The sequence below is a fragment of the Xyrauchen texanus genome, chromosome 37, assembly GCF_025860055.1.
Source record: "Xyrauchen texanus isolate HMW12.3.18 chromosome 37, RBS_HiC_50CHRs, whole genome shotgun sequence".
NCBI lineage: Eukaryota > Metazoa > Chordata > Actinopteri > Cypriniformes > Catostomidae > Xyrauchen > Xyrauchen texanus.
The window spans coordinates 16,043,519-16,058,062 of record NC_068312.1 but is presented as its reverse complement, the minus strand read 5'-3'; the positions used below and the strand labels follow the sequence as shown (position 1 = coordinate 16,058,062).

The 14,544-nt window shown below is 41.4% G+C and overlaps 1 protein-coding gene across 2 annotated transcripts in view; it reads right to left on the bottom strand.

Annotated features, from left to right (window-relative positions):
- LOC127631200 (calsenilin-like) overlaps positions 1 to 14,544 on the bottom strand; it is a 77,755-nt gene that overhangs the window by 40,165 nt on the left and 23,046 nt on the right. For both annotated transcript variants that reach the window (XM_052109241.1, XM_052109240.1), the window contains exon 2: positions 11,209 to 11,383. In XM_052109241.1, the coding sequence (XP_051965201.1) occupies positions 11,209 to 11,383 (175 nt within the window). The remainder of the gene's footprint in view (positions 1 to 11,208; positions 11,384 to 14,544) is intronic.

Genomic DNA, 14,544 nt, shown 5'->3' with positions numbered 1-14,544 from the left:
ATACTCGAATTGTTTACATCAGTTTGGATTGCTTAAGTTAGCATGCCATCTCACTTTTTGATATTTTTTATCAGTTCTGTATAGTCTAACCTCATATGTATTACATTTGTAGACTACTGATGATTTTTCAGTGTCTTATATATTGTGTTTATTTCAGGCAGAGCACGTACCTTCACGAAAATACAAATCTGGGCTCCATCTATATACTTTAGAGAAGTGTTCTGTAATATGTGCATTTGCATTGTACCCCTTACTTAAATTAGATATCAGTATTCCATTGTAGTGTCTTCTGTTCTGCATGTAATGCATGATCAAAAGTGATCTTTACATGAGCCATTTAACCTTGAATGTCAGTCTTTTTCTTCTTCACATTTCTTTTAAGAATTAACGAACACACACACACACACACACACACACACACACACACACACACACACACACACACACACACACACACACACACACACAATATGAGCATATTGATCTGTTACATGTGACATCACTGTATGATCACGCTGCCTTTGTGACCAAAATTACATTTAATTTCAGACAGTGTGCTGCACTGTGGGATGTGACAAAAGCCTGCACATTTAATGTGTCTGTTTATAAATCTTGAAAGTGTTACTGCTTTATACTTGCCAGAGCAATTTTTAATTTTTTTTAAGTTTTATCTTTCAAGTGACACGGCTTAATTTCACCCAAGTCAAGCAGCGATGAAGGGGAAGAACACAGATATAACAATTAGATGTTTACTGTATGTTCATATGTTCATTCATCTATATAAGTTCATTACACACAGACAATGGTATGTCATGATTGTAACACATAATAATAATAAAGCACTATAATGTCAGTATATTTACAGTATATCTTTTATGTGTATATACTAATTTTGGTCAATAAACAACACATAAGATTATGAAGCACAGACTTTCACACCACCAGACTGCAATGTAAACATTAGTCATAAACACTGCCTCAGTTGCTTTCACTTTTCGTTTGTTCTTCATGTGTTAAAAGCAGCTCTTCACAGACGTTTTGTAGTTAATCAGACCACAAAACAACACAAAAAACTTTGAAATTTCAAATGAGACAAGTTTACGGTGATGCACCTCTGAGATTTTCTAATGTTATGGATCAACTAGGGATCTTGTTATCTAGGCATGTATGTGTGCACGTGAATCATTGTAATCGCCCTCAACAGATTCGTTCAATGTGAATTGCCAAGGAGCAAAGAAAATACGTTTTGCACATTATTAAAAATGTAGTCAATATATATTTACTACTATATAATGTATAATGTAATGTATATATTCATTAATTAATTTAAAATGACTTTTGAGCTGTTTCCATCACTTTGTGATTGTCCAAGTGAGAGAGAGAGATGGATTACATCGATGTTTGTTTGCTCTTTCTTGCATTCCGAATGCCATCCTCGAATTTTGACACCTGAATTTCTCAACCCGTATTCAACAACCTGAATATTGACACCTGAATTTCATGACCTGAAATCCACACCTTGAATAATAAAATACTTGAATTTCACAACCTGATTTTTTTTTTCAGGTGAATTCAAACAAAATATTTTCAAATAATTATTTTAATTTTTCGATAACATCAAATTACACCAAGTAATTTTTCAAGATCGTGAATTCGGAGGCTTTATCAAATTCAAGTTCTGGTGATATAAACATTATACCATAATGTTGCAACTTCTTCAAGCTTTTCAAAAATGTATTTTACCACTGTCAAACATAAAGGAAACTTAAACGATGGGATTCCCTCAGATTTATGTTTTTTTGCTGAGAATTTGCAGAACTTTTACAAAATTTGCAAGAATTCTAGTGATCGCAAGATCGCAAAATCCTGGAGGGCCTTTATAAAGATCAAATATACTTAATACAACATGGATAAAAGCATTCTTCCCACAAAAGTCTTCTTATGATATATGTACAGTGTTCTCGATGGCTGTTTCATATGAGCTAATGCATTAGACCTGTTTGTTTCCCTATTTGACCACTAGATGGCAGCAGCTTAGCATGGATTTCCAACAGTACATGGATTTTATCAAAGGGAGGTCCATGTCAGGGAATTTAAGCAACAGTCCTAGTGCAGGTAGTCAAAGAATTGTGAGAAAATATATTTTAAAACATTTGAACATATCTGAATTATTGCCTTTAACAATTATAACAATTCATTATCAGTTACTTCTTGGAGAGCATAGCAAAAGCCATTCACGTTTTGTGAGGGCACAATTAAGTAAAACAATGAAGAGTAAATATGTAGTGATATTCAGTTCACTTCACTGAATGTTTTATCAAGATAGGGCTGAAAAGGACTAGCTTAAAAATTTGTGGTTGACATTGAGGTATACATAATGTACCAAATATCTTCCACCGAAACCTTCTACACTACATACACCCTAATGTCACTCATCAGCATCAGCTCAGGCTTACAATAGTAAATGGTCTGCAATTATATAGCACCTTTTTAACCTTAGCAGTATTCAAAGCGCTTTACACTGCATCTCATTCACCCATTCACACACCAATGATGGCAGAGCTGCCATGCAAGAGGCTAGCCTACCATTGGGAGCAACTTGGGGTTCAGTGTCGTACCCAAGGACACTTCGCATGTGGAGTCATGTGGGCCGGGAATCGAAAAACACCAACCCTACGATTAGTGGACAACCCGCTGTACCACCTGAGCCACAGCCGCCACAATGTATGTCTTATAGAAATAGTTTACCCCAAAATAAAAATATGTTTTTTATTATTTACTCTCCCTCATGTTGTTCCAACCCCGACATACTTTCCTACATGTAACAATAAATAAGATATTCTGAAGAATCTGCCAGCTGATCTTTTCCATACAATGAAAGCATATTGTGACCATGGGCTATCCAGCTCCAAAAAAACAAACCATTAAAAGTACTATAAAAGGCGTGTAAATCACAGAAAATCTTGCCCTCCATCATAGCTCTCAAATATAATTCAAATTTCTGCATATTCAAACTAGATGTGCCATTTTTGTTTACAAGATGCCTGAGAACCAACAAAGCGCCACTAATGTCAAATCTGGCATGACGTGAAAGTCACACGACAAAAGGGTGAGTCAATTATGAAAAATGTATTTTGCGATGCACTATCCCTTTAAATAAGCAGGTATCTAAACTGCTGTGGCATTATTAACCTATGAAGGCAAGACCACTTTTTGCCATTCAGAGCCAACAGTGATACAATGAAACAAAGTTGACACAAGCAGCTGAATACTTTCAAGAGGTTTGGCTTTAACCTATCTGCTTTGATAGCATCTCATTAAGGAGCCTCAGAGTGTAAGCTTACGGGAAGAGAGTGGAAACACAGATCGATCAAAATCGAATCAGCCATAATCCATTCCCTGTGCCATGTCACTGATCAACAAAGAAACTTCTTTTGAGGTCTGTTTGATCAATATTGCCCTCCCAGGGGCAAGACACAAGAGCTGGAGTTACATGCACCCTGGGGTCTCATTTACCCATGGAGCTGTTGTTATTTTGTGAGAAGAGATCGTAATGTATGTCAATGGCATGTGTGGCAAGTTCTGAAGCGTAATTAGTGACATGTTACAGCAGATACAGTATGTAACATGCATCTTATCAGATCCCTGAAGGAGACGTGCTGCAAATTTAATCCAGTCACAGTTACCACAAACACATCTGTACTCAAATTCATCTCTAAATTTGTAAAAGTATGTGATCAAATTAGCAGTGGTAGTGTCACATGATCTTATCATACTTGCCCTGTTAAAAATACCAGCAGTGCTGGTTACCAGCATATAGTATGTTATGTTTTGGATGCTTGTGTGTAGGTTTTCTCAGCTGGCATCTTAACTAGTTTACCAGAACGACTTCCTTGGTCAATCATGAGATCGTAAGCTGGTCCTCCAGCTAGACCAGCACTAATCATTAAAAAACAGGCTGTGCCATCGCATACATTCACATAAGTCTTTTCTGTGTTTAAGCTTACTATGCATTTTAAAATAAACAACTTTCCCTCTACATTTTACAAGAACATGTCTGTCAGACTGTAATTTAATTTATGTTTCCATCTTGCACAGCTTCAGTTTTATTTCTACTTTAACACCAACTCTTACCAAGACTCAAAACGTTTCAACAAGTGATGAAAATCTGTTGTTTCCCAAGCATTTCCCAAATTAGAATCACCCTTAAAGTAAACTGAACTTATCCAGCAATGGAATAATGCGTTTTGAGGGGTATCATGGCCATGGTTGACACCTTGTTTACAAATACCTCCATAAAGGAATAGTTCATCCTAAAACAAATATTCTATCATCTTTACTCAACCTCATGCCATCTCCGATGTGTACGACTATCTTCTGCAGAACACAAACAAAGATTGTTAGAAGAATGAGTGTGAAAAGGTACCACAATTTTGAAACTCAAAAAAGCACATAAAGACAGCACAAGATAATCCATTGTATTTTCCAGTGGTTAAATCTACAGTATATCTTTAGAAGCGTTATGATAGGTGTGGGTGAGAAACAGATCAATATTTAAGTCCTTTTTTACTATAAATTCTCCTCCCAGTCCAGAAGGTGGCTATATGCACAAATAATGGAAGTTGCCAAAAACTAAAGAAGAAGAATGCCAAAGTAAAAGTGGAGATTGCTTGTAAAAAAGGAATTAAATATTTATCTGTTTCTCACCCAAGCTTATATCGCTTCTGAAGACATGGATTTAACCACTGAAGTTGTATGGATTACTGATATGTTGCCTTTATGTATTTTGGAGCTTCAAAATTTTGGTATCTATTAACTAGCATTGTGTGGACCTACAGAGCTGAAATATTCTTCTAAAAATCTTTGTTTGTGTTCAGCAGAAGAAAGTCATACACATCGGGGATGGCATGAGGGTGAATAAATGTTGAGATAATTTTATTTTTGGGTGAACTACTGTATTCCTTTAATGTGTTCCCTTTACAAAAAGCTTCACTATGATTCTGCGCTTTTGCTAAGCGCTACGGGGAACAATCTTGCATTGTGAACAGCTGTGAATTGTGTGTAACACATCAATGAACATTGACCTGAATTTATAGCCTCGGCTGGTGATGATCATTAGATGCACCTGTGGCCAGGCTATAAAATAGAGGCGTCACCAGCGTGTCGAAAGATATTTTTCATTCAGAGCATACTGTGCTGTGTGTCTCACAAACCTGCTAAAAAAACTTTTTTCCCTTTTGTTAGGAGTTAGAAATTGTTAGGCAGTGCGCAGAACTTTCTATCCTTTCTCTCTCTGCTCTGAAAGAGATTATATATATATATATATATAAAAAGAGAATGGCAGAGAAACGGAGCAAACGATGCATGTTTCCTTGTCAACGTTTTATGGCTGACAAGGACACGCATGAGTTTTGTTTTGTTTGTTTGGGGGAAGAGCACGCGGCTCTCGCATTGGGGCAGGGCGGGTGCGCGCATTGTGACCTTCTTTCGGTCAGAATGCTTCACGCACGCCTCGCTTACTTCCGAGAGCCAGCACCCGCACTTCATTCGTGGGGCTCTCGTATGGATCTGGCTGAGGAGCGAGAGACGGGTGCGTCCCTTTCGCTCGCTCTCTCCCCAGATCCGGCTGGTCCTTCTCGTGATCTTGAAGCGCGCTCTGGCGCCTCTTCAGTTCAGGAGGGGGACCTCGATTCTCTTGGATCTGTAGATTTCGAGTTACCCACATCCGAGCATTCAAAGCATAACACAAAATCCTCTGAAGAGTTACTCGATGTGGTTACTCGTGCAGTGGCCAGACTTCAATTAGACTGGCCACGTGACCAAGAAACCCCCAAACGCTCCAAGTTAGAGGACAGATTTCTGTCTGGTGGCCAAGGGAAGGGAACACCTCATCAGTCCCTTCCCTTCTTTGATGACCTCCACGATGAGCTTGCTCGTTCGTGGAGGAAACCTTATACCTCACTTGTTCACGTGCCCTCGACGTCGTAATATTCGACTATCGTGGGTGCTGAAGCGTGAGGGTATTCAAGGATGCCGCCGGTCGAAGAGACACTTGCGGGTTATCTCTTGCCGGGTTCGGCATCGTCTTTGAAAAAACCTGCTCTCCCCTCTAAGCCATGCAGAACTACCTCCATGCTAGTGGGGAGGGCTTATCAAGCGGCAGATCAGGCTGGTGCTGCGCTGCACACCATGGCTGTGTTATAGGCGTACCAGGCTGACCTGCTAAAAGATCTGAGTGCGGGTAAAACTCTCGACGAAGAGGCCTTTTCAGAGCTTCGTCGAGCTACAGATTTGTCTCTCCGCGCAACCAAGCAGTCAGCTCGTGCCATTGGCCGGTCTATGTCCGCTTTGGTCAGTACGGAGAGGCATTTATGGCTTAACCTTTCAGGCATTCGAGATAAAGACAGAGTTTTCTTACTCGATGCCCCGGTTTCACCTTCTGGTCTCTTCGGAGACGCCATGAATACGGTTATCTCCAGATTCCAGGAGGCGAAAAGCCACGAGGAAGCCTTTGGGCAGTTTCTTCCTCGCCGCACTCAGGGGGTGGGGCCGTCGGCCACCCAGTCGAGTCGTGCTCCCCCTCGTAGGGACTGGGGACAGGCTCGTTGCCCTCAGCAGCTGCCCAAGAAAGACCTCAGGGCTGTGATTTCTAAAAGAAAGAAGCCCTGACGGTCTTGTACCCAACCTTGTGAGGGTAGTTCCCTTCGGGACGGGGCACGTGTATCATCCACTTCGGCCCTCCCGATACCCTCATGAAACCTCTTCACTCCCGCCGCCTTTGGTGTTTCGGGTGATAGAGGCTTCCAACAAAGAGTTGGGTGTACCGTTGCTTCCTGCCTTAATCCAGGACACGGAACACTCAACACCCCCTCAACAGGAAGTGTTGAAATTAGTACCCATCTCAGAGAACCTGGCAGCGTGGAAACTATGTGGGTCCTAAAGACAGTAGAAAGAGGCTACAGAATTAAATTCGCTCGCTGCCCTCCGCGTTTCAACGGCATGGTTCCCACTACCGTAAGACCGGAGCAGGCATGTCTACTGTGGAAAGAACTGCAAAATCTCTTGGCAAAAGGGGCCATAGAACATGTTCCCCTTCCAGAGAAAGAGTCAGGCTATTACAGCAGATACTTCCTGGTTCCCAAGAAGGGTGGGGGGTTGCGTCCGATTCTAGATCTTCGAGGCTTGAACCGCTCGGTCAGGGTGTTCAAGTTCAAGATGCTAACTGTCATGTCGGTCGTGTCTCAGATCCAACATCACGATTGGCTGGTCACGATCGATCTCATGGATGCATATTTCCATATTGGAATTCTGCCACAGCACAGGAAGTTCCTGAGGTTCGCTTTCGGGGACGAAGCCTTCCAGTATCGGGTTCTTCCATTTGGCCTAGCCCTATCACCCCGCACATTCACGAAATGCATGGATGCAGCACTGGCTCCTTTGCGACTCCAGGGCATCCGCATTCTGAATTATTTAGACGACTGGCTGATACTAGCACAATCTCAAGAACTGGCAGTTCAGCACAGAGATATCGTCTTGGCTCATCTAGGTTCTTTAGGTCTGAGACTCAACGTCCAAAAGAGCGTTCCTTCTCCAACCCAGGAAATTACCTATCTAGGGATTATATGGAACTCGATCACGATGCGGGCACAGTTGTCTCTCGCTCGTGTCAGGTCCATCCAGAACTTCCTGAGCAATCTCAGGCTAGGTCAAAGTTGCACTGTTCGTCATTATCAACGAATACTAGGTCTCATGCCGTTTGGGTCCACGGTGATTCCTTTGGGCCTTCTCCATATGAGAATGTTTCAGCTGTGGCTAAATGCCAGGGGAGTTCATCCAAGGGCCAGTCCCCTAAGGCTAATAAGGGTTACGCGCCGAGTGCTTCGTTCCCTTTCTATGTGGTTCAGACCCCGGTTCCTTACCTTGGGTCCCACTCTCGGTGCGTCATGTCGTCGCAGGATGCTATCGACAGACGCCTCTCTGACGGGTTGGGGTGCGATCTTAAGTGGTCGTCCAGCCCAAGGGGAATGGGAGGGTCATCAGCTCGATTGGCACATCAACTGCCTCGAGCTGATGGCGGTATTTCTGGCCCTGAAATACTTCCTCCGACATCTGAGAGGCTGCCATGTCCTTGTGCGGGTGGACAACACAGCAGCAGTCTCCTACATAAACCATCAAGGAGGTCTACGTTCTCGCCACCTGAATTTGCTGGCAAGTCGGATTCTCCTTTGAGCCCAGGACAAGCTCCTGTCACTCAGGGCAATTTATATCCCTGGACGCCTAAATGTGGGAGCAGATTTTCTGTCCAGACAAAACATACAGAGGGGCGAGTGGAAACTCCACCCCGGGTAGTACAACAAATTTGGGAGAGATTTTACAGAGCAAAAGTGGACCACTTCGCCTCTCAATAGACTGCACAATGTCCCCTCTACTTCTCTCTGAGTCACCCAGCCCCCCTGGGTCTGGACGCGATGGCGCATACGTGGCCCAGAATGTGTCTGTATGCATTTCCCCCAGTTTCTCTGCTCCCGGGAGTCTTAGCCAGAGTTCGCCAGCAAGGGTCTTGCCTCTTACTGATAGCGCCTTGCTGGCCGAACAGGATTTAGTTCTCAGAAATGATATCTCTCCTCGACGGCTCGCCTTGGGCGATTCCGGACAGGAGGGACCTTCTGTCTCAGGCACAGGGGACAATATTTCATCCCCGGCCCGAATTGTGGAGACTTCATGTTTGGCCCCTCAAGGGTACCAACTAAGGGACACAGGGCTGTCGCCTGAAGTTATCGAGACCATTCTTAGTGCTAGGGCTCCCTCCACCAGAAGAATCTACACCAATAAATGGGGTGTCTTCGAAAAGTGGTGCAGTTTACATGGTGCAGATCCAGTTAACTGCCAAATTGTTTCAGTTCTGGACTTTCTGCAGGAAAAACTGTCAGCAGGCATATGCCTCGCTACTCTCAGGGTTTATGTGTCCGCCATTTCGGCTTGCCACGCCTTGATGGACGCGGTGCCTTTGGGGAGGCACCCTCTACTCGCTCGCTTCATTCTTGGCGCCAGGCGACTGAGGCCTACTGTTAGGACCAAAACTCCCTCATGGGACTTAGCAATAGTCCTGGAGGGTCTGGTTGAAACCCCCATTGAACCTCTAGAGTCAGCGTCTGACAGACTTCTGACTCTCAAGCTGGTTTTTCTCGAGGCGATTACCTCTCTTAAGAGAATCGGGGATCTACAGGCTCTGTCTGTCTTGCCGGCCTGTTTAGAGTTCGTGATGCGGCAGGCTGGTCCTTTCCGCACACGTTCATCGATCTTCATGGGTTAGATGTTTTTTCTACTCCGGACTCTTACGTCCTTGAGTCGACATCTCAAGCTCACGTCTGAACAAGTTTGTGATGCGGCAGGCTGGTCCTCTCCACACACATTCATCAGATTTTATAGTTTGGATGTTCATGCTACTCCGGGCTCTTACGTCCTTGAGTCGACATCCCAAGCTCATGCCTGAACAAGTTTGTGACGCGGCAGGCTGGTCCTCTCCGCGCACATTATTCAGTTTTTTATGGCAGGCTCATGCCTGAACACGTTCGTGATGCGGCAGGCTGGTCCTTTCCGCACACATTCATCGAACTTTATGGGCTAGATGTTTCTGCTACTCCGGGCTCTTACGTCCTTGAGTCGACATCAAGCTCATTTCTGAGACCTCTCGCATTTTTGTGAGCACACTTCACAACCGTAGGGGTCCGGACAGCCCCAGTGCGGCGGCGTGGGTATTGCGTTCCCCGTAGCGCTTAGCAAAAGTGCAGCATCATAGTGAAGCTTTTTGTAAAGGGAACGTCTCGGGTTACATGTGTAACCCTTGTTCCCTGAAAAAAGCGGAACGCTATGCTACGCTTTTTTGCCGCACTGGAACGTCCCAGGACTGCTCTTCAGAAAAAGGTATCTGTCGACACGCTGGTGACGCCTCTATTTTATAGCCTGGCCACAGGTGCATCTAATGATCATCACCAGCCGAGGCTATAAATTCAGGTCAATGTTCATTGACGTGTTACACACAATTCACAGCTGTTCACAATGCAAGATTGTTCCCTGTAGCGCTTAACAAAAGCGCAGCATCTCGTTCCGCTTTTTTCAGGGAACAAGGGTTACACATGTAACCCGAGACGTTAGTGTAGTGGATAAGAATCTGGTCACGTACATTCAAACCCTGAAAGTGGTGATCTACTGTATATAGGTTACCTCACAATACATTCAAGTACATGTGCAATGCATAAATACAATGCAATACATGTCATGATTCAATACATCACATTGCACCTTAAAGTATCATTACTGAATCCTGACTGAAACTGCCCAAAATGTGTGAAAGAGACTGATTCTGCCCTGAATAAATCAATTTAGTCCACTACAGCACCTAATATAAGCAGATCTGGTCACAAAAATAAGGGATTTCAGAGTTTGCGCTTATTTCAAAAACCTGTTTCTTCATTAATTGAACTGTAGGAAATATGAATGCACTTATAAATAAATAAAACATTTTGATACAAGGATCTAAAGCATTGATGCCATAATGCAAGAAAATGAATCATAGTATTTCAATATAAGATTATCAGAAATGTAAGTGCAGTACATCATAGCACCATTAGCTAGGTAATTCCTAGCCAATCACATGTAAGCCATTGCTTTATAAGTCTTCTCACAATCTATCACATGGCTCTTTCAGTGTGCTAACACGGCAACCTCCACCACCCCACCACCACCAGTTGAGTCCCGTCGTGCACAGGGGTAGGCTCCTCGCCCCTGCCTCCTATCTCTGGCAGGATATGACGGTTCTGAGTACAAATTCTTTGACTGCCAGACGGGGCCTACGCCATAGAGAGACATTACTTTTCTATTTTCTATTCATCAAATAAATGTCATCTTAAATTTTACTCCAGTCTGCGAGTCTTCCTGATAGAACTGCCCTTGATCTACAGTAAAAGCTGGAGAGCTACAAAGATCTCTGATTATCATTGTGCCATTGAGCAAGACATACAGTAGTCCCAGGCTGCTCTAAGGCAACAACACGATTAATTATGTAGACTTGTCTGCTACATATGAAAAAACCTTGCAAATGAAGAACCAGTTTTGTTTTTGGGCATCCGATATTTGTAGGCCTTTCCTTTGAGTTTCTAAAACCTCTGTTCCTGTGCTCTCTCCTCCTCCTCCACCTCTATGTCTCACCTTGCTCTTTGGGTCCAGTGCTGGCAATGATCCATTTGACCAGGCAGCACCTCATGAGGGCTTTCCGTGTAAAGCGTGGCCTTTGCCATTTGCCGCTCTCCTTCTTTCGGCCTGTGCCAGGCTCCACCCCATTGGCCTCACCCAGCAGACTGCCATCCACCACCTTGCCATCCTCCTGGAAGAGAGTGAGAGTCAGAGTGGAATTCTTCTCACTCAGCTAATGCAATCTTGCTAAATGTTTACGCACAATGTAATTCTCCAATGTATGCTTTTTGCATCATTCTGAGTAAACACCAGAGACTGTTGTGTGTGAAAATCCCAGGAGATCAGCAGTTACAGAAATAATTAAACCAGCCCCTCTGGCACCAAAAGTCATTATTACACGGTCGAACTCACTGAGATCAAATGTTTTCCCTATTTTGATGGTTGATGTGAACATTAACTGAAGCTCCTGACCCGTATCTGAATGATTTTATGCATTGCTGCCACACCATTGGCTGATTAGATAATCACATAAGTAGGTGTCCAGGAGTACCCAATAAAGTGGTCGGTGAGTGCATATACAAATATAAACAATACAGGTTATATTGCTTTTACCAGAGGGTAGTTTTGTCATGGCATCACTTACACTTGGGTGACATTGACTAGCAATTTCCAGCAATTTTTCTAGGTACCACCATCAACACTTGATACAAATGCCTTAACCAATCCAGCATCCAGCAATCCTTTATAAAATATTATGAGAAAATGTTAAACTTAAAGTAAAATATATATTTATCTAATACTGTATCTATATACAGTATATATAAGTAGCTTTTCATGTTGTTGTGTTGGAGATGTAAATAAATGTCATTACGTCAGCCAATGAATCTAAAATTAGCTTGCATTGCCTCTGGGTTGATTATCTGAGAAATAAATAAGCCTTGTCCTTCCTTAGGAGAAATAAAACAAATTATCATGAAGGAATATACGCCTATACATTTCCACTGAGCTTCATATATGTATTGATGATAACAGCAACCATATGGAAATATTTCATATCAGCCTTTACATCTAAACTTAGCCTGCAAATGTGCAGAGATGAAGAGCCAGACTGACAGCATCACATCACTAGCAGTCTATGACATTATCCATTATGCCACAAGATAATCTGTCAATATGCATACTATCAGTCATTGTCACAGAGTTTTTCAGTTTGTTAGCTGTATCTAGACAATTGTCCAAAAGTGTGAAAAATTATTTGTTAAGACTGGTGAGATTGCTTTTTATACCGCATACTATGGTTATCATTTATTTAAGAATTAAATAAACATTGAAGAGGGTGTGACCTAGGAATTTTGGGGAGGACACCTGGAGACCAGAGATAAAACCATAAAGAACTATTCTTCAAATCAAGCAGAATTTTTTTCAATATGTTAACAAATGCAATTCATTTACAATGTTTAATGCGTTATTATTTTTAACACAATAAACATATTTACCAATTTGACATTAGATTCTGATTTTTTATTCAGCTCCATGCTAGATGTAATCCCTGGATGGTGTGGGGTGGAATCTTTGCAATGTGTCAGGGGACATTACAATGACATGCACACCACAAACAGAGATTTTGTGTCAATGATCAAGTGCTGTAGAAAGAACCACTTAAGCATAATTGTTTTGTACAAAACAAACCCAGATGATATTTGTTATAAATCAAGCATAGCATCAGTTCAGGAAGGCTATGTTTGTCAGCTTGGAGTCAATTCAGACTCCAATCACAGCGACCCTTTATAAGTCATCTCTTCATTCATTCTCTCAGCTGCCTTTGCATTGCATGGATGCGAACTGTTTAACTCCCTCCTCCATCCCCAGCTCCACCTCTTTTATGACAGCTTTGCCTTTTAGTTTTCTTCAAATCTGTCTTGTTGTTCTGTGCTCTCAGATTACAATCAATTGCCAGCTGGAATTCCTATTTTCAATGTGTATTGCACCTTGTTCTTGATTTACTAACTGATATACAGAATTTGAAGTCCTCTTAAGTGTCCATTTAATATATTACACAAATGAACAGTTGTACCATGTTGTACTGTCAGAAAGGTTGTATAATGCTGTAACCATTCTGCTGGATCTGTTCTGTTAACCCGTGGGGGTTTTATTCGCTGTTCTCCCTGCTCCATTCATGCATTGGTGCATGGATGGATGGGGAGATTGCCCAGAACAGAATCATACCAACAAAACCAAGAGATGCTTAAATTGTGATCAATCAATAAAGTATTCTAGTTAGTATTCATTTGACAGAAGTGGTCCTAACTGAAGTTGCATTTACCCGACCTGCTGGAGTAAAGCAGCATTTCCCCAGCATTGCGTTGTGTCCATCTTACCAGATAATTTGAACTAATTATTATTACCTGGACAGTGCCAGCACAGCAAAGCGCTTTTCATGTGGAGTTCAAAGTGGTGCAAATTGTGTAAACTCATCTTCACGATTGCTGTGGCAAAGTTTAATGATACTTGAATCAGTTCTATTTTAGTACATTTTAGTGCTGCCTTCATACTGTAGAATGCTTTGTTTGGAAAATATTTAAAAAACATTATTGTTAAATATTGTTTTGTTTTCTTTCTTAAAAGGAAATAAATGCATTTTGACAAGTAAAGTATAGAGTCAAAATTCAGCACTTAATGTATCTGAGATTCATTGCAATTAACTATAGAAAATCATGTGATTAATCCAGTTATGTATTTTAATCGACTGACAGCATTTTATTTGATTTATTCTGTTCTATGCTACACTATCATTTCTATTCTGATCTATTGTATTGTATTATAATCTATTCTACTTTAATCTGCTCTGATCTGTTCTATTCTATGATACTCTGTCAGTTATTTTCTGATCTATTCTATTCTGATCTATTCTATTATATCATAGAACAGATCAGCGCGACCTGTCCTTTTCTATCAGTTTTATTATATTATATCATATTATAAGAGACTCTGATAGTTCTATTCTATTCTTTGCTATTCTATCAAATGTATTCTTATTGATTCTATTCTATCAGTTTTATTCTTATGTTTATTATTAGTTTTATTCTGATATATTCTGTTCTATTCTACCAGTTTTATTCTGATCTATTCTTTCAGTTCTGCTCTGTTCTATTTTATGCTATAATGTCAGTTATTTTTTGAATTATTGTATTCTGATCTGTTCTATTTTATTATGCTCTGGTCTGTTCTATTATATCAGTTTTATTATATTATATTATATTATATTATATTTATTATATTATCATATGCTACTCTGTCAGTTCTATTTCGATTTATTATATTCTATGCTATTCTATCAGTTCTAATCTAATG